This window comes from Macrobrachium nipponense, chromosome 8, assembly GCF_015104395.2.
Source record: "Macrobrachium nipponense isolate FS-2020 chromosome 8, ASM1510439v2, whole genome shotgun sequence".
NCBI lineage: Eukaryota > Metazoa > Arthropoda > Malacostraca > Decapoda > Palaemonidae > Macrobrachium > Macrobrachium nipponense.
This window is the reverse complement of record NC_087203.1, coordinates 51809259-51831167: the sequence shown is the minus strand read 5'-3', so window position 1 is coordinate 51831167 and position 21909 is coordinate 51809259. Positions and strand designations below refer to the sequence as shown.

At 39.8% G+C, this 21909-nt stretch overlaps 1 protein-coding gene across 3 annotated transcripts in view; it reads left to right on the top strand.

Annotated features, from left to right (window-relative positions):
* LOC135222773 (uncharacterized) overlaps positions 1-21909 on the top strand; it is a 241158-nt gene that overhangs the window by 184400 nt on the left and 34849 nt on the right. For all 3 annotated transcript variants that reach the window (XM_064261030.1, XM_064261028.1, XM_064261029.1), the window contains exon 5: positions 19048-19275. In XM_064261030.1, coding sequence (XP_064117100.1) covers positions 19048-19275 — 228 coding nt within the window. The remainder of the gene's footprint in view (positions 1-19047; positions 19276-21909) is intronic.

The window sequence follows — 21909 nt, the reverse complement described above, 5'->3', positions numbered from 1 at the left end:
TGGTTATGTAATCAGAAGAATTTTGTCAATTACATTTTGTTTGTTAAGACCTCATACAGTAAGGCTTATTATTATAAATGTTTAATTGTTCCAATACATATAAAAAACCTTTATTCCTTACATGTGATTTAGCTTGTGGGTGCAAACAGGAACAGCCATTTAAAATTTCTGACAAGGCAGTTAACTGCAAACAGGCATGGGGTAGTCCCATCCACCTGTCTATCTGCATTCCACTTTGTCTTTGGTCATCATCATGTTCAGATGTCCACCTTCGACTCTGCACTGACTTTTGTGTTTTACTTGCAAAATACCTAGTTTCTTGAGTATTTTATATCGTTTTTGTATGATTTAAGGTTTGTGTTAAAATGAACTAATCATGTGAATCATTGAAGCCTTCCTCCTTCCATGTTATGAGTGCCGTGAGTGGTTGTCAGGTCGATGGGTGAAGTTTGTTGCTAAGATGAAGGACAGGAAAATTTCCATTATTTCATGTAGGACAATACTCTGCCTGTGACAACTCGGGAGGCTTCTGGCACCCTCTTTCCACTTGCTTAGCTCCCAGCCATTGTTTCTACTCCTAAGGAAGGAGTTTCCCCTTCACTGACTTTCCACAGAGGGAATGTCTTCTGCTGGCGAGCACACACACTCGGGGTGAAACAAAATTCCCCCTACTAACCTAACTTTTGTTTCAGGTGAGAGAGGCATAGAGGTTTAGGGAGTTATAGCCCTCTAGGGCTCTCAGGGGAGCCCAGTGTTTCTGTGCTGTTAGCCACCTCTCATCTAGCACTATTGACTACTTTGCACTGTGACTGTGACAACTTCCACACTCACTGTCTTGACTGGCTCTCAGACTGGCCACACATATTGATGCACCCTGAGCAGTTGTCATCCTTCTGTCTGATGGCAGTACTCTTCCATTTCTTTCCTTCCAATCTGACCTTGGCTGCTTGTGTTAAGAAGACGAGATCAAAGAAGCGTAGAGAGAATCGTCGTTTTCCTCATCTTCTTCTTTGTCGTTGGGTACTTCCACCTCCTCCCCTTCAACTTCCACTATTAGTGAGCTGAGGGAGAAAAAATCTGTCACTTCTCCCCACAAGGTGTTTGGTCAGTCCCCGTCTGCAGAGAGTACTGATGGGACTCACAATATCAGTACCATAAGCACTGCCACACCTGATGCCTTGCACAATTGTGTAAACACTACCCTTTGGGTCCTCTGGTCCTAGGTATCCATACCAGTCCAGATAGCAAGTCTGAACTGTCCAGTCAGGGTCCACAGACTGCCAGCATCCTCTGCCAGCACAGCCCTGCATGAGGTGAGGAAAGAGCAGGCAGTTGCTCTCTCACTCCTCCCTTGTTCTGGAACAAGAGCAGTCCAGGGGTCCCTGGAAAGTAATCCAGCCTGGTCTGGATCAAAGACATGACAAGTGGAGGTCCCCTATTTTCATGCTTTGCCTGTAGAGGTTTTGTCCCTTTAGAAGACTGTGGCACACTGAGGGATAGCCATCGCCCACATTCACAAGAGCAGGACTGCTCTTTACAACCCATAAGGACATCATCGCTGTTGATTGATGACTGCCCACAGTCCTTCGGGTGTTACACAGAGGCAGTGTTTGGACAAGTCTGAGGGCCTAGGTAGGGACCGTTCACACACCCCTCCAAGTCTTGTTACAGAGGCCTGCCTTCCTGAGTCGTCGATCTTCGGATTGGACAAGTTGTACACCCAAGTATGGGAGTGATTTTCTGGGAGCTCTGATGAGTTTCCCTCCCCTGCAGAGTGAAGGATTTGGAAGGATCAGGGACTGGAGGGACCTAAGGGTCCTCTCCCCTAGGGCTTGGACATCCCTGTGTTTTAAAGGCAATTTCAAGAGGTCATTTGACAAATATGTCAGCATAATGACCCAGAGGAAGGGACTGTGGCTTCATCTGCAGACTCATTCTTGACCATCAAGGACATTGGGGTTTTGAACCAAGTGAATTCCCTTGTCTCTGGCCAAGACAATTCACTCTGGAACTGAGAGTCTGGTAAGATATTTTCCTCTACCTCTAATTCACCAGAGGGTTTAATACATAACTTTGGTGAGTGGTATACGGACAAAATAGATTGACCTGGACCTAACACATTTAGCTCCTGATCTTACATTCAATCATCTCCATATAGAGAATATCCCTCTCTTGCCGGTGAAGGCGCCAGTATTGGAGTCAACTGCTATGGTTGTGTACTAGGTAGTCTCCTGGCTGGACTTATGGTCCTTTATGGTAGCTTTGAGGTAATCCTTCTTGGGAACCTGTACTCATGAAGAGGACTCAGTATACAGAAGACTGCTGCTGTCTGAAAGTATGGCTGTTTCTTACCTGGCCCACCAGCCAGCAAGCCTGTCGTCCAACATGGTCCTAAAGAGGCGGGATGCAGTTCTATCTCAACTGTTGAGGTGTATCGGACTTAAGTCTGTACTGGCACTCCAAAGTGGACCAGTACTGGTGGTCTGCCTCCCTCCTCCACTGGAGCAAGGGAAAGACTGCCAGACACAGGTTATGTGTCTAGCATAATGACATGGATCAGATCCAGTTCAAGATGGAAACAGTTTGTTCCGTGCTAGATTTCATAAGAGAGGGCAATTGTATGTTTTTGATAAACCTGAAGGATGAGTGTTTCCAAATACCCATTTACTGGTCATTTCATAAATAGTTCTGCTTTACCCTCAGGGGTCTGTCTTCCAATTATATGGCAATTTTTCTTGGGCTTTTGATTGGTCCCCTAATTATTCATGCTGGTTTCAGCTTTGGTCCTTCTCATGGGATACATCCTTTGAGGTATATCAACAGTTGTTTGGTCATGGCAAGTTCTCAGTTGCAGTAACTACAGGACAGGGACCATCTCTCTGAGTTTTGTCAGGACCTGGGTGTCATAATAGATAAACAATGAGAAGTTGGCTCTCATCCTAAGCAGAGGGTAATGTATCTGGGCGTGCTGGCAGTAGGGAGAGTTTTTCATTGAGACACTCACATCAACAAGTTCAGGGAGGTAGCACTCTAGCTCTTGTCTTGTCAGAAACACAACCCACTCGGCAAGAGCAGCTTCACCTCTGCTCTCTACAGTGGAGGTTGAAAAAGTTCTGGTCTCCTGCAAGAAAACCTCTTATTTCTTCTGGTTCCTCTCTTAATGGAGGTAAGAGAGGACCTGGCTTGGTGGTAGGATGACAGGAACCTCACAGTGGGGGTGCTACTTGGCCCTCCTCCTCTGAAGATGCTTCTGTTTTTGGATACATCGAACAAGGAGGGGGGATCAAAACAAGCAGCACCTCCACAGCAATGTCTTGAAAAATGAAAGCAGAATTTCTGGCACTGCAGTAGTTCCAGGGCTGATAGATGGGCACTTCATGGTGTTGATGAGTGAAAACACCATGGTAGTGGCATTCATCAACAAGCAGGGAGGTTTAGTGTGCCTTTCTCTGCACCAGGTGACAATGCAGTTTCAAGAGTGGGGTGATGGCCCACTTGATAGAGATGACTTCCTAGGAGCCGAGAGAGTCCTCCGTAGTCAACCTGCTACCAGCCGCATATAGAGGAGTATCACTGGGCTGTAAAAACTATGGTACTTCAAACCTGGAAACTATGCAGTGTCTCCTGAAGGCGAGAGGCTTATCTCACCATACAGTAAAAATGTTTGGATGCTTATGTAATTCCTCAGCAGCTGTTTATCAGGGATAATGGGCCATCTTCTGAGGATGATGTTGTAGATGGGGTGAGATACTCCATCAAAGCCACTCTTCAGCAGATACAGTAATACCCCAAACTTACGTGAATTCACAATAGCATGAACATTTCTTTGGAACCTAACTAATTATCATATGTGAGTTCTTCACAATAGCATGAAAATGTGCAAATCCTCCAGAAACACTGCAAAACCCTGCAAAAGTGTTTATGTTTAATTTATTACATAAATTTTTAAGTATTAAAACTTTTATGTGTAAAATCTTTATTAGAAATGTATTATTTTTATTTTTGTACATGCATAAATATGATACAGTTAGTGCATATACTTTTACAAGATGCGATACCCATTCACAAAGTTACTGCACTTTTCAGAGATGATTTCCCTTCAGAAACTTTATAATTTCTGAAGTATGTACTAGTATACTACAATTAGTATAAGTTTACATGCTTTTAAGTGTAAAATCAATATGGAGATTTTGTGCATGCTATTTATATTTTTGAAAATATATACAAAGGCAGTGTGTAATTCACAGTGATTTTCACTATAAGACCTCCAAGATCAACTAGTAAAACATATCAGAGACATAACAAAGAGTTGTTGTTCTGTGAAAATTGCTTTCTTAACCTCGGAGAAAAGTGCTGGTACAATCTGTATGAAGTATTATGTTACATAATTACATCACATACAGTTAATGTACTTTCAGGAGATGTTATCCCATTCACACTTTTTAAAGATTATACCCCTCCAGTGTTTCACCTCACATGACCTGGAGATGATGCCGTTTGGTCATGCTGGTTTGATATGAATTTGTTAACGAACTAAAACATATCAAAGATGTAACTAAGAGCTGTATTAGTGTCATTCTGTGAATATTACACTTTGTTAACCTGAAAGAAAAATGCTGGTGCAATCTGTATTACTGTACAAAATACAGTAATAAATTGCACTAATATGAAACCCCAAATTGCATCATCGAAGTCTGTCTGGCGTTGGCGATGATGTAGGCTCCATAGACACACACACCATTGGATAGAAGGAATAGAGGCAACCAGTCACAGAGCAGGAGCAGGACAACAGCCTCTGTTGGATGCTGGGATGCTTGCTTCATCTCGGCGTCAGTTCTAACCCTCTAGAATCGGTATCTTGTTTGCATGTAGAAAACTGTGTGTTTTTGTTACATTTTTACATAGTGCGCACTTTAACCACCAAGATACCTAAACATCAAGCACCTTCTAAGGCTTCTAGCAGTCTCCCTAAGAAACAGATGAAGGTGATGACAATAGAAGAAAAAGTTAAAGTGCTAGATATGTTGAAATCTGGAGAGACTGCTTCATGCACAGGATGGCAGTTGGGATGAACGAGAGCCCCGTATGTTCTATCAAGAACAAAGTGGCAGAAATTCGAAAAATGGCCTCCAAGAGCTACTTAAATAAGGCGAAGCAGGTTTTGATGAAGAGAGACCTAAACATTGTCAAGATAGAATCTTGCCTAGCAGTATGCATAGAGGATTGCCATAAAAAAGACGTCTCCTTGCAGGGCAACTTGATTCAGGAGAAGGCTTTGCAGCTTTATAAGAAGATTGTGGAAGAGGGTACTGCAGAAGAGCCACAGCCAGGAATGTAGTCGACATCACCAGACAGTGGAAGTTTTCAGGCCGGCAGGTGATGGTTTGACAAGTTTCCTACAGTTTAACATCAGGAGTGTGAAGCTGCATGGAGATGTTGCATCTGCTGACGTTGAAGATGCAGAGAGGTATCCAGAGACCTTCAAAGAAATCATCCAGGAGATGGGCTACAGGCCTGAATGGGTCTTCAACATGGATGAAACTGGACTTTTCTGGAAAAGAATGCAATTAAGAACATACCTAATGAAGGAAGAGACCAAAGCTCCTTGATTTAATGCCCACAAGGACAGGGTCACCCTCATTATATGTGGGAATGGTGCTGGTCATATGCTAAAACCAGGCTTGATTTGTAAGTCTGCAAACTCCAGGACCCTCAAAAAGATCTGTCTCATGGTGGTGTGCAGATTGAATTCCTCCCTCCCAACACCACTTCTCTCATACAACCTATGGACCAAGGTGTGATACATGCATTCAAGGCCCTCTATACACATAACGCTCTACAACACCTGATGAATGCAATGGATACAGTGGAGAACTGCACATTAAAAGAATATTGGAATACATTCACCATTGCATCTTCCCTTTCAATAATTCAGTCTGCCCTCTGAGACATGAAAAAAGAAACACTGACTGCATGCTGGAAAAAGCTGTGGCCTGATGCAGTCCACGATTACAAGGGCTTCTCGCCGGAGGAGATACATAATGCAGCTGTCAGCAATGCTGAGAAACTAGCAAAATTGCTTTGGGGTGAAGGGTTTACGGATTGCACCGATGCCCACTCTGACAACCTGACGGATGATGACTTGCTTGAGCTGACCAAGTCAGTGAGTGAAGAGGACGAAGAATCGGCAAAAGAACAAGAGGATGACTAAGGTCTTTCAAATGATCATCTTGGGATAATCATTAGGACACAACAGGAGGTGCTAGCCCATATAGAACAGTGGGATCCACAATTTTAACATGCTCTGAATGTGAAAAATGCCATAGAATTAGCCATGGAGACATACAGAACTCTCTACCAAACCGAGTAAAAGCAGCAACAGCAGAGCAAAACAACTTGGTTCTTCACTGCAAACCTTTGCAAGTACCTCCACTGAAAGAAGCCCCGGCAGAATTAATTACCTGTAGCAGCCCTGGCTGAAGAGTTTCCTCTATCAGAAGAGGAGGACTTTGAGGAGCTGTAACTCCTCTAGGGCGCTGTGCGGTCAACTTCATCGTCATTCATCATACTGCACAGCTAATTCTTCATCATCTTCAAATCAACATTCATCGCTGTTTTTTATTTACAGGCCAATACATTTTTAATGTGGATAAAGTATGTACATACATCTCACTATCTCTCTCTCTCTCTCTCTCGTTCATAATTAGTCCTCACACTAGTATATGATTCTAAATTGATTGTATTTTACCTTCAACCTCTGCAAACATTACATATGTACATACATGTTTTTTATTGAATTGTGTACCTTTGTTATTAACTTATGAAGTTTACCTAGTGACGCAAAGAAAACTTCTTTTACTCTGAGGGAAAAAGAAGATAGCATCCCATGAATTAGGGATAACGTTAGTATATGTATGAAAATGTATATGTACGCACGAAGTAGTTACCGTAACTATTTTTACTCCAACCAGTTATTTCTTTTTTAAGGGTAATGTATTAAACTAACTTTTAAAACAAATTACAGTAACTTTAATGTAAAGTTAGCTTAATACTAATGGAGCATGATTAGGGTCGTAGTGTTTACTGTTCAAACTCTAGAAGCAAGCATTTATTAGCATTTTTAGAGTCTGTACCAAACTTACGTGAAATTTCCCTTTGTGTGAGGGGGTCTGGAACCTAACCTCACGTAAGTTCGGGGTATTACTATAGTGGACTTTTTTGCCTTTCTTCGCCAAAAGAAGTTTCCCTGTCCCAGCTATTAAGGGCCTACAGGTCAGCCTTAGGCCAAGTTTTAAAACTGAAATGGTTAGATCTCCCCTCCTCGTGGGAGGTCTCCATGCTCGTAAGAAACTTTAGTCTTTTCTACCCGAGGAACTCGGGTCCTCCGAGTGGGACTTGACTATTGTGTTGATGACCGTTATTTGTCACCCGTACGAGCCTCTGAGAGAGTTCCCAGACATTAGCATTAGCAAAAAGTTTAGGCGAGCTTGATGGCCTCTCATATGATGTTAATTACTCAAGGGGATTGGGATTAGTATTGCTCAAATTTGCCCCCAGATATTGTAGTGAAGACTTAGAACCCATTGGTCTTTAATGCCAGAATCAAGTCCTCTTTGATCCTCTCCTTAGAGGACTGTTGGTAGTGATCTGGACGAGATGCTACTGTCCTGTTAAGGTACTGCAGTACTGTCTTGAGAGAACTCAACATTTCAGGCCTGAGTTTCGACATCTCTTCGTTAGTACTGGCAGGGCCAAGAAAGAGGTGTCCAAGACTTGTCCAGCAAGGAGAGTGAGTGTACAGTCTATGCAAGAGCTCATGAGGTCAGTGTATAACCCTGAATCTGGCACTCCATATGGACCTGTTCGTTCATCAGATATTGCAGGTGGGAGTGTGGTTGTGACAGATCACCCTTACCTCTTACCCATGGGATGTTGATGTTGCCCACAATGTGCAGGTAAGCTATGTAAATGAGCACAAGTTTTTTTTTTTTTTTTTTTTTTTTTTTTTTTTTTTTTTTTTTTTTTTTAGGTTCAAATGTATTCTAGTCACCCCTCTCTCTTGACAGATAATGATTACATACAAACCCATTATACTTAATGGTCCAGAATTCTAGCAAATGGTATATCTCATGTATACAGTATGCTAGAGGTGCAGGGTCCCTTCCCTCTAGTGGACGAGTAAGGTAACATCTCAGGTTGGCAAACCTCCAAGTCAGTTCAGAGAGTACTTTCCACCTTCTTTCTACTGATAGGTAAGTCTCCTATGTAAAAAAAAACAAGGCTTTGTTAGTGTAGCAAAAAAGTAGCAAATTTTAAAAGTAATCTTTATTTTTTCTAACACAAACCTGAAGTTCTTAACATGAATAACCCACCTCAGCCTCTCCTTGTATCTGGCACCTGGGCTGGAATACAAAGTAGAGTCCTGACCAACAGGTCGGCAGGGTTTCTCTTGCCTTCTTGATGATGAACTACATTGTAAATAAGTTTAAATGACCGTTCTAACTTGAATTCTCAGGATCAATCATATGTAAAAAAAACTTCAAGGTTGTATGTTAGGAAAAATACCAATTACTACTTTTAAAATTTGCTATTTTAGGTCTCACTCAAAGGATTTGTTCTTATGGAGAGATGAAAATTAGAGCATGATAATGTTGAAGAAATTAGCTATTTGAGAAGTAGGCCGGGAATATTTGATAAGTAAAATATAGAAAGCAATATACGTAGCTGTGACCAAAGGGATGAAGCATATACCTTATAGTATTACCATCTCCTGTGCTCAACTCATGTCTATTTTAATTGGTATCACCCACTATTGGAACAAAGGTAATAAATTCCTTTAATTTTAGTTTTCTTTATAAGAAAACTATTGAGATGGCTTTTTGTCTGTCCATCCACACTTTTTCTCTCCCTCAGATCTTAAAAACTACTGAGGCCAGCAGGCTGCAAATTGCTATGTTTTTTGTACACCTTCCAATCATCAAACACACCAGATTGCATCCCTCTAGTCTCAGTAGATTTTGTTTAATTAAAGTTAGCCATGATTGTGTATCTGTCACCTCTATAGGTGCCAACTACTTAGGCCACCACGGGGCCATGGCTGGAAGTTTCATAGGACATGGCTGAGAGTTTCATAAAGCAGCTATACAGAAACTCAAATGTGCCAAATAAACTGTGGTACATTTTTTACTTATGTCGGCCAGCCGTGGCCATTTTTTTTTTCACTTTTCCTCAGATCTCAATGTTTCCATACCTCTTACTTTTGCCTATTGTTATGGTATCTTATTTCACTTTAGGTTTTGTGATATTTTTTATATTCTAAATGATTATTACACTGCTGCTCATGCTATTACACTGTTACTCATCCCAGTCCTGCCCTTGTGTGTACTTTACTTGCATTTTGTTTCTTTGTAGGCCAAACACAATATAGTTGATTATTCTGCAAGTATCCTTTAATCATAGCTTACAAGTTTTCTCTACTACATTTTTTTTGCATAAGGAGTGATAAGATGATTCAATACAGTTTTGAATATGCCTTTCCGTGTTATTCTGAAGTCCCATGAAACCGTTTTAAGTGATACTGTGTGTATGTGTAACAACGTAAGTCAACCGCCAAAGACATTAGTAGTTGGTGTGGCTTGGGCAGTTCAAAAGAGTGCCATGCATCTCTGTATCCCTTCTTGATTGGCCCTTGTGTCTAAGGAGCCAGAATAACCCATCAGCTTCTTGCATAACAATGCTGTGTGAAGGGGGCATTTGAAACAGAGGTCGTACCAGCAATCAAATCAGTTCGTTAGCGGGCCCGATACAGCACAGACAGGGTTGAGATGAGTGCCCAGTGCCCTGCAGTCCCGTTGGCCGCCACACAAAGATGTGTGTCACCATATAGTGTCAATAACAGTCTAACCTGCCCTCCGATTGTGTGCTAATATAGTTTACGTAATAATTGCAAGTAAAGGCCACCAGTGTAGCTAAGAAAAATACACCTGTGTTAAACGTTCCCTGGATTATTATTTTTTTATGTTGTACATTGCATGCATGTAAACTTATCTCTCTCCTTTTTTTCCTTCATATCCCTAACCCACAAATGACCGAAATCAAGTCATATAATTTGCCATTTTCCTGGTATCAAAGAAGCTCCAACTTTAAAGGTATAACAGAAGCGAGTGATATCCGAAATATCTTAAAGGTACGGACGAAGGCACATAGAAAATAGTTGTTAAATAATAAGAAAATCTTGAGAGACGTTAGCGAGTCAACGAGTGATATCAATTATCGTGTTGTGCCTATAGCATTAAGCGAAGGGCAAAAGTGCAAAGGTCGTAGACCAGGTCGAACCAATTTACTGAGATCAGAGGTTAGTAGCAAGTGCAGTACAGTATACACAACTAATGCAAGTCTTGACCTCACACAGTGACCTCTTATGAGACGTTATGATGACATCATTCAGTCGTGATCAAAATGCATTGGAAAAGTAGAGCGTGAATAATATTGAGTTTTGAACCCTTTTCAGACGAAAGGTAAGAAACTTATATGGTTAGTAGGCACCTAACCAAAGACCATATATAAACCGTTCGTACAAAGGAATGGGAGGCAGAGCAAGGCTGAAAGCAAAGTGGAGTGTTGAGTGTATGCGGTGGTGTGACTGAGAGCGGCGCGACTCGGGCCTCTTTAGTGATTGTGGACTTATAAATTTCTTCATGATTGCGCAGGGACTAAGGAAGGCAAAATCACAAGAGAGAGAGAGAGAGAGAGGAGAGAGGAGAGGAGAGATAGAGAGAGAGAGAGAGAGAGAGAGAGAGAGAGAGAGAGAGAGAGAGAGAGAGAATATGTAGGCACTGACTCAAGTGATTTGGGAGGCACTTCTTCAGGCAATTCAAGGGGCACTATTTCAAGTGATTTGGGAGGCTTTGGAGAGTCCTTCTTCGTTCATGTCATGATTAGCAGCTGCAGTCATTGCGTCTTCATGGTGGTGAGGGCTGGATTATAGGGCTCCAATGCTGTTTCAAGAATGTTGGAAAACTTCGAGGATCGTTCCCTGTAAGGATCCCATGTTGCAACAAACTCTTGGAGGTGGTTTATCATTCTTTTAACTTGGGACAGGCGTTCTGAAGTTAGGCCACTCTCCTCCTCATTATCCTGTCCCCCTCTACCTCACCCAGGTTTTCCAAGTCCTGGTCTGTCAGGGGGTCAAAGTGCACTGCCTTATTAAGGGCTGAGTGCTGGATTTCCTGAGGAGAGAAGCCCATATAATTATGTACACAGTCCGGCCACAACTTACTCCAGCAGGCATTCAGGGTCTCCTTCTTCATGTCCTTCAGCGACAGGTCGATGATAGACAGACATGTGGCAATCGTGAATTTATGCCAGTAGGCTTTCAGCGTAAATTTACTGTCACAGTCCATTGCATCAACAAGGTGCTGGGAGGGAGTTGTAGAGTGTCTAGAAGGCTAGGATGTCGCCCTGATCCATAGGCTGGAGGAGAGAGGTGATGTTGGGAGGGATGAAATTGAGTTGGACTCCCTTGTAATAAAGATAGAGAGGCTGGCCACCATTATGAGTGAGACCTTGAACTTGATGTCCAAATCAGCCACGTATTGCCTTACTTGAGGAATGAAGCTCTGGTGGACCCAGTACTCCATAAGGACTTTGGTGATCCAGGCCTTGGGATTATGCTTCCAGAAGACTGGCAGTAATGCCTTGTTCTTATTTTTGAGTGCCCTGGGATTTGCAGCCTTGTAAATGAGGCCTGGTTTCAGCATAAAGCCAGCCGCATCAGGAGGGTCAACCTGTCCTTTTGTGCCTTGAATCTGGAGGTTTTAGCTTCATTCTTCATAAGGTACGTCCAGGACGGCATCTTCCAGAACAGGCCAGTTTCGTCCATGTTGAAGACCTGTTCTGGGCGGTATCCTTTCTCCTGCATTATTTTCTTTAAGGCCTCAGGAAATTTCGTCTGCAGATGCAGCTTCCCCATGTAGGGAACCAGACTTTAGGTGGAACCTTTTCTGAAACCGTTGGAACCATCCTTTGCTTGCCTGAAAACCTTGGGGAGCTGAGGACGGTCCTGATTGTGGCTCCTTCTTCCTCCTCCTCTTCAGGAGCTGGTTCATCGAAGCCCAAGAATTCCAATTCCCCTTCTTCATTGCCTTCCTATGCCTCTACATCTTCGGCTTCCTCTTCCTCGCCACCTTGTGTAGCAGTTGACAGCTGCTGGTAGAGCAGCATATGTGCTTTTTCACATATGATCTTGAGTCAATGGGCACGTTCTTCTTCCTGCAGTCCTTAATCCAGAACGTGAGTGCAGATTCCATTTACACGTTTGTTTTGTCTCTCACTGTGGACACAGCCTTGGCCGTACCATAGTATGTCATGCTAACACTCTTTCTTATTTCACTTTCATTTTTTTTACGTATCTCACCATGCTCTCATTGACATTAAAATGGCAGCCAACCAAAGCATAACTTGTGCTCTCCTTCAACACATCAAGAAGTTTCACCTTCTCGTTGAGCTTCATTACAGTCTTTCTTTTAGCTTCTTTGCCAGAACCTTTAGAAGGAGGGTGCTTTTTAGGAGCCATTCGGAATGATGCTCACGGATGTTTGCTGATACGTGAGTACACTGCTTTGTGTTTACATTCTTGTATGCCAGTAACTTTCTATGCAATGAAGCTGATGAAGGAGATGTGCGATGTACCCACAATTACATCTTCGCAAGATGGGCTTGGTTTTCAACCAATCAACACCATGTATACGGCCAATGAGCGGAAAGGAAAATGAATGCTGCTCCTGGATTGGCTGCTGTGCAGAAAACAGCTAATAGAGTCTCGAGTATTATTTCATTTGGGTACTACTCTACCATGGCATCACAGCGTCATTAGAGTTGTTTATCTGCAGAAAGTAAGGCTTGGGTAAAGCATCTTTTAAGAAAACCCAATTTTGTTATTGAAATTTTGCTGTGTTTACATTAAAGTATTACAGAACTGTAATGTTTAAAAATTAATAAATGTTTTTTCATTATAAAAAATGTATTTAGTCAGGAAAATATACTTAGTACGTATGCATGAAAAATATGTACATACTGCGTGCCACAGACAGAAACATATGCACCCTGCTATATTCCCGTTGTCTTACATATTGTAGATATGGTCTGTGTACTTTTAGTATCATCCTAAAACACTTTATCTACATACATATATTTAGAAATCATCTTAAAACATTTCATCAAATGTAGTCTACACAAAATCTCAATGCGTACCCAATTGACTTACTACATTTATACGTAAGTTTAATGGTCTCTCGTTTGTGCACTTTTTGCCTGTGTGGTATACACTACTACGGACTAAGAATTATTCTTTTAAACGTCCTCTAAACGTTCTGCTTCTCCTAAGGCTTCTGGCAAAGAGCCTAAGCGTCAGAGGCCCTTACAGTTAATGAGTGCTGAGGAGAAAATAGACATGATGGTCATGTTAAAAGAAGGCAGAAATCATGAAGAAGTAGCAGCCCATTACCGCATGACCGAAAGTGCAGTTGCCTGCATTGAGATCGAATATGAGCAGGGCAAAATACTTGGGGAGGTCATTCTTGGACAAGAACTCACCTCCCTCTTTAGTAATGCTATCCCATCAACGGACCAGGCCTTTGAGAAATTTCATGGTCTCTACAATTTGATCAATGATGTCAGGGAGGTACAGACAACAGTCAAGGCATGGGATAGAAATAAAGAAAGGGGCCACAACTTTCATCAATACTGTAAATAAAATTGTGAAGCCCTAACTTGACTTGTTTGTACATATGAACAATTACCTCAAGATGGTGGTGCCTCCTGAAATCCCTGATGAAGCACCTCCTGAAGAATGTGATGAGGCACCCACAGAGTATCTGTAACTTCTCTACTTTGCTGTGCAGTCTATCTTAATTGTCATTCATCAGGCTACACGGCTATAATATCATCATCATCTATAATGAACATTAATCACAAGTAAGTGCCGTATGATTTTATATTATTATGTATACATATTATACAGTAAATAACATGAAAATACTGAATATTGCTGTACAAAAAAATTCACATCCTCTAATAGTGGGGGTGACCGCGAATAATTTTAGATATGTTCCACAGAGAACCCCACGAATGGGTGAGTCCTCCTGTGAATAATTTTTAGATAGGTTCCAAAGAAAAATCCGCAAATGGGTGACTCCGTGAATACGGGGTCCCCACTGTACATATATAGAATCTACTGGTCACTTTTTACCAGATACATGTGTAATTTTAAAAACCACAATGCCCTCTCAACTTTTCTCATTCTTCACAGTTTTTGTGACTGTGCCTGTAAATACAAAGCCTTAATCTGAATGCAAGAATATGAAATGAATCTGATGTCTGTAACAGAATTTGAACCCACATCCAAAGTATAAGAATGGATAAGATTTACCAATATGGGGATAAATATTTGTGACAGCATTTTTTTTCCGATACATACTTTTGTATAGTATTTACCATTCTAACTAAATATAACTAATACCCTTTAATCAGAGGTTATTTGAAGTTCTGATTATGTACTGGCTAGCAAAAATGTAACTTTTGGCCTTTGTTATTATTATTATTATTATTATTATTATTATTATTATTATTATTATTATTATTATTATTATTATTATTATTATTATTTGGAAGAAGATCCTCTTTAAACAAATTCTGTTGAATAAAATGGCTGAATTCAGTGGATTAATCTTATATATTATCTTCTATAATTTTCTTATTACTTGCTTTTCTGCCTCAGTGATACTTCTTAATTATTGGTCAATATTCATATTGGGAGAAATTTGAATAATGGTGAAAGTGGTATTTTATTTAGAACAGGATTTTTATTAGTCAATACTGGTATTATCAGTATACGGTGTATGGAAAGGCGTTCCTCAGGTCCAGGTCAAGCAGGGGTTGTCGTCGGTGTTGGTATAAGCGAGGTCAATGTCATGCTGGGGTCGTTTTTGGTATTCAGTTGGTATTAATGCTGGTGTGGCTCTGGCTTATCGCGACGTTTCGACCTACTCGTAGGTCATCTTCTTGGCTGGTCAGCAGTAGAATTGAGGAGATGGTGTTTGCATGCCGGTATGTATAGCGGCTCAAATATGAGAGCTGGTTTCTCATTGGTCAAGCCAGTCTAGGGGGAAGTTGTGGATCTCGTGTTGATGATCGCAGGAGTTCAGCCGTGCGAGCGCTCGAGTAGTGTGTCCGGGAATGAATGTCTGGAGTCCTGCCTGCAGCAGGAGTCCTATCATCCTGCTGGTGCTCCTGAGTATCTGGCATTATCGGGTGGTCGTTCGCCACTGATCTTTGGGCGGCAGTGGAAAGGAGAAATGTTTCTTGGATAATATTCAAGTTAGCTTTCCCCTTTCCTATATGGAGGGCTGTTATTACTATTATTTAGGAGATAAACCCTATTTGGAACAGCCCTATAATAGTTATAATTATTATGTTATTAAGGAAATAAACCCTATATGTAGCAGGCGTATAAAGGTCATTGACATGACATTCAAGCTTTTAGAGAATATGGTGTTCATTTGAAAGAAATTACAGATGATCAGAGGAATTACAGAAAGAAGAGATCAGTTAGAAAACTAAGGTAAATTAAGAAATTAATAAATATGAAAAAACGTAAATAAATATTGAAAGTATGTATTACAAATAAATTGTTTTAGGCTAGTAGGAATAAAGGGCTTCTGGAAGTGAGAAGTTCCACAACGTGAATATTTACTGCATATTGGTGCTGCTGTTCAGCAAATATGGTTGCTCTCAGTAGGAAGAGAGGATCAGAGTTCAATTGTGATAGCAAAAGTTCTCTGTTAACATACAACTAATGGAAAATTAAAAACAAGAGACCATCTGTTGGTGGTCCAAGTGTTAGGAAACAAACCTACCACCACGAACCACTCTGTCTAAAAGAGATAAATTTCTGGCAGAAGTAGACATCCACACCAGAGAACAGTATTCTAGTGGAGGAAGGATAAATGTCATAAAACAGGTTCCATGGTAAATTTCTGAGATTTATTTCAGAAGAAAAGGAGATGCAGCACTTATTTTTGTACAATATCAATAAATTTTTTTTTGTAAATTTGTCATTTGATTATACGTGCATGGATTTATTTCAGTTTGTACACTACTGCACCAGTCTAGTTATGTATCAGCAAAGTAAGTGGCTTGGTTTTCATATATAACTTGTATGTTTATATTCCATATATATATGCAACCTCATAAGTAGTGCTCTGAATATGCTAGGAATTGTAATGATATAAATAAAAATTTGAGAAAAAATCCACATCTTCCATTATGTGGTGCTATATATTTAAAAATATGCTGTAACTTTTGTCTTCTTAAACATGATACTTGTCTGTTTCACTTCTTAATTGAAGATATCTGCTATTTTGGTAGACAAAAGCTACTAAGTACTATACATGACTAAATACTTTTCATAACTTTGCTCAGTACATATAGAGAACTGCTGTCAGAAGGATATTACACATCTGCACAAGCCTATATCCAGCCTCTCAGAATCATGAAATACTGCGCAAGCATAGCCCCATCCAGTTGCATGCACTGAGAGACAATTAGCTAAGAACATTTGTATGAAACACAACTGGGCAGTTTATAGAATAAACTTTACTTGGTATCACAAGTTTTTCAGTTCACTGGTATGGCAACTTCGAAAGTACCTATTAAATGTTCAAATCAATGATTATGAAAAAAGCACTATTTGCAAAATAAACGAACTGAAAAACTACAATAATCAAAACACTAGCAGCCAAACCCGCAGCTTCAATGCACTGAGACAGTCAAATGTGTGAAGTACACCAATCAAAACAAAGCCAACAACTTCTGATAGTGCAATGTATTGTTTACCTTTATCAAAAATTTGTTCTTCAAAATTTGGGTGTGTTTCATGGTTGGAGCATCATTTCACCTCTTTTCCTATGCCTTCTTCCCATTGTTAAGGTCTTCTAGTTCCCCCCTCAATGCCATTATTTCAAACAGTGCGTCTGTTAGTAGGTTTAAGTTCACTGTGCCTGCAGTTTATTCAGTGGAGCTCAAAAACTAGTCTTCATTTATCCCCGTGGCTTCATTTATGGGGAAGTTCAGGCTTCCGCTGTAACTCCTTTTCTTCTGGTTGTTTCCCTGTCTACTACTGCTTCACCTTTGACCCAAGCAAATACAGTTTTCTAATATTCTAGTATACTTGGATTTAGATCTCAGATATTTTTTCAGGTATTCGTCAAACTGAAATCTATTAGTTTTTCTTACTAATGGATTTTTATTTCGTTATTGTTTTCCTGGAAGGAATCATACAAAGCTCTTTTCTTTTTTTCTTTTTTCCTAGTTAGGAATTATTGACATGTCAATTTATTTTCTGTGCAGTCTGTAGTATTCATAGGTATCAAGATTCTAGTTAAGTTCACAAAATTATTACATTTTATTACTTTTCATTAAATAAAACAAAACTTTGCATACCAGACTATTAACAGTTATAACACTACCAACACAAATAATAAGCTATCAAAATATTATGCCTAACATCCGAATCCTAAATATCATTTGGTATATGTATGCAAATGGTAACTCACAAGAGTTCTCTGCAAGCGCTTATGAGACAGGAGCTGGGACACGACACACCAGGTGTGCCTGTTACAGATCATGAGTCCACTCAGGTTCTTCATTATAATAAACAAAAAGGATTCAACACCAACAATTGAAACTCGGGATACGAATATAGCAAAAAACTCAAACAGAACAGAAATTTATTTACAAGCTTATTCACAAAGATAAATGTAGAATGGTTTCTCCTATTTACATAAAATTAAATCTGACACTATGTAAAAAAAGGGGAAACAATGCAATAATGAAATGCTGACCAGAGCTGTTGAGATCAGTACTCGAAGCGAGGGCTTCACAAAGGGGGCCAGTAGAAATTACAGATGGCTTCTTATCTTCGTACTGCAGGAAGGAATGCCTTAGTCTTGAAACTTGAAGGGTGGGTTACTTCTCAAAACCGCTTGCAGGACGTTTTATCTCTGAAAAGGTTGCTCAACGTTGGGATCTCTCTCTCTCTCCAACTAATATCGACTATGGACTTTGTTTCCTACTCTCTCTCGTGCATCCTCTTCCTCTCTTATCCTTCGTCTTTTCCTTCTTCCCTTATCTCTGATGATCTCAACCTCTCTGCTTCCTTAGGGTCCTATATATGCATACGTTGATCTCGGGGCAGGGCTGAAAGGGCAGAGCATAACTAGCAAACATCACCGTCCCTCGACAAGAACTTTTTAGAAGGCTGTCGACGAAATGTTACGTCATATTCAAAACGGCATTTCTAACGACGGCCGCGTGCTGGAGTTCCACAAACACCAGGGTATTCTCGAACAATCATGCGATCAGACCCCTCAAACATGTGTGGGAATGCCTCCTTGCTGCAGACCTATTCGAAGAGACATTTTCCTTTCCTTTGATATATATTTCTTTGCTATAGAGCGATTACCATGTCAGTGCCAGAACCCAAAGCAAAGGAAAAATTTGAGGTGGAGTAAGGAGAAGAGCAATAGTAGGAGTCTGAAGGTGCGGTATAACAAGGATACTAGAATACTATGGTAACAAATCCTGAGAGTGTTTTTCTGCTCGTTATGAAATAAGCTCAATTTTTATTCAGACGAAATTTCGACATTATATACATTAATCCATTTATGAAGGAGGAATGTTGACACTAGACAATAGGCTTATAGTAATTTGATCACTCTTAAATATACAATACTTTAAGGAATGAAATATGGTACTCTCATGTTTTCTAGATAAGAAATGAAGTATGTTACTCTCACTCTTTTTGGAATGTTGCTTTATGTTCATCCTAATTTTTTAGAATTTTTGGTTCTCACTGCAGGGTATAGAATTATGAGTTTTGAGTGTGGTTTGAAGGCAAGGGCCTTTTTACATGGACTTTAATTTTTATCAATTATATATTTTTTCCTTTATGCCTGAGGTTAGTCTTATTTTGTTAAAATCATCTTGCAGGTAGCTCAGAAATGAATGGAAGAGACACAGGTGGAGTCACTGATTCAGAAGATCCTTTGTATGCAACTGTGAACCACAAACTACCAAATATGAAAAGGAAGAGCCCTACCAGTGACAGCGAAGACCAATCATTTGAAAAATTGACCAGAGAAGAGAGAAGAAAGAAAGCACTTATTCCAGAAAACACTGGAAGATCTTTGCAAGGATTGGAAAATAAAGGTTATGTTGGTAAGTCTATAAAAGATAGTTGTAGTGTAGACTGTAGGCTGGTCGCGACACCAAGCACACATAAGGATAATGTAAAAACAGTAGAAAGATTGCTAGGACTGGTCAGTAGTCCTTACCCACTGATGGCCTTACTCTGCCATGCCCATTTACCCTCATTATGTTCCCATTAGACTTGTCCCTTCTGTATTTTTCAAGATATATTTATTCATACTAGGAGTGAAATAAACCTATTTCTTTTTAACAAATGCTGTATTGCCAGGTTAGGTGGAGAAACTAAGTGTTACTAGTACCCTTTACTGTCATAATGCTGCTCTAATTGCTTGTTTGGTACTCCTCAGGCGCGAAGATCCACAGCTACATGAATTCTTCCTTTTAGCATAAATGACTCTATGAAGATTGTGCTGCAAATGAATGTTTTTGTTCAAGTTTTTAAACTTTTCGTCCAGTACTACAGCCTTTAGTATTTTAAAAACATGCCTCACTAATCTTATTCCATCATTGTATGTATACAGTATAATTGTTTGCTCTACACGAACACAAACCATCACACTTTTTACATAGGATATGCTTCAATGCAAGCTAAGTCATTCGTTGAACTTGGTAACAAGATGGTTTACTGGTGGTTAAGGGGTTAAGTGGGGAATATACTGATCACTCGACTACCAATGCTAGCCACTTTTTCTGCAGTCGTCAGACAGAGAGGACGTTTTCCCTCTCTTTACTCTGTGCACTTGTTAGACTTGATGAGTAGCTTACCACTGGTTTTTGTTGCCTCTTTTTGTACTGTGTAGTTTTTGGTTGCATATTTTGTCATTTTAGTCTTGTTTGTTCCTACACAAATACAACTTCATTCTTTACATAGGATTTAGCTTGCCAATGCAAGCTGGAGTGGCTCTTTAACTTTCACACAAGGTCATTAACTATTGATGGTTGGGGGAAGCCGGTGGGGCGACAAAACCCGCACCGACAAACTCAACACGCTCCCAACACGACAAAACCCACACGAACACAGCAAAAACTCAACAGTCACAAACCCAACACGACAACCCTCACGAAAACCCACAGCACGACAACACACGACAAAACTCCCACATGACAAAACCCCCACATACAAAAACACCCACATATCTTTCAGAAGAAGCTTATCGAAATGACTCGTTTTATATATATTTAGGAATTTCATCAAAGAAAACTTATTCAATCTTAAATTTTTTATTAAAAACAAAAGTTATCAAAGTTTACAGTTTTAAAATCCGTTATGAAAAAATAAGATTATAGTCAAAATTCATTGATTTCAAAATTTTTATTAAAATAAAAGTTATCAAAGTTTACAGATTTTTTAAATCCTTCGATCAAGAAAATAAGATTATAAAGTCAAAATTTACATATTCTTAATATTTATTACACAAAAGATGTCAATGTTAATCTAGATTTGTAAACAACTTTCTTAAAATATATAAATAAAATTAGGAAGTCAGAATTTATATATTCTTATATTTTGTCAACACCATTAAGAAATTCTTCAATATCCTTCTTACCATTACTAAAATCAAGACAAAGATTTTGCAAACGCAACTGTGATTTTACAGTTTCTCGCTTAATTTTCTTACGAAGAGGTTCTCCGATGGCATTCTTTTCCAAGCAAGTTTGAACCATCATTGCATCTATGTTCTGAGCCTCAATTGCTACCCAAATTGTCGGATGACTATAACCAACACGGCGGTATTTAACAGTATTGTTCCAGCTTTCACATTAGTTAAATTTGTACGGTCTTCACCACTAACTGTTGCTTGATGCACGCTCCATTTTTCCGGAGGAAATAATGGTGGGATTTGTTTTGCACGATGCTTAGTACTTGTCCCATATGCAGGATCAAAATATGCCAAAAAAAGATTCAAGATGGTTTGGGCAATTCAGTTTAAGGAAATTCATACCATCTATAATTTTATTGGGTGGAAGAAAAGCAAGTTCGTCAATCATACCGCTAAAGTGCCTTGTAGAGTCATCTTCCTTGTAGATATTGCTTAGTCCTAAGCTTTGCAGTTTCCGCCATGTATTTTGTGTTAAATGATAAAAGCATGTTTCTGTATGGATCTGAGGTCCCAGTACATTTTCAATAGCATTCAAAAGCGATTTTTCAAAATCTGTCATCGTAGTATCTGGATTCATCTATAATCATCTGGATTCATTTGTAATCGTCGTTCCTCTCCTTTATCTAAATCTGTTGTAAGAAATTCTTCATAGATTTCCTCTGATTTGCCGGAAAGAAAACCATACACAGCTTATTGCTGAATCACTGAGTGGTGCTTTAATAATAAATAGCTGTTCAAATAAGGCAGGTGCTGATGTAAAGGTTCCATCCATATACCATATATGTAGCAAATATAATTATTCGATTATTGGCTTCAGCACCATTATCATTAAAAGGAAAGGCACAGAATTTTCTCCTCGAGTCATAGTCCACTCTCCTGAAATTTTCATCTCGCTCATGATTATGTTCTATATTTGAAATGACGCCCAATATTTCTAAATTTGTTGTTATTTTTCCGTTAAATCCAAACTCTGATCTTCTAGAACATTCCCATCTCTTCGTAGTAGCACCTGTGGATTTTTTTTGTATACATATAACCTTTA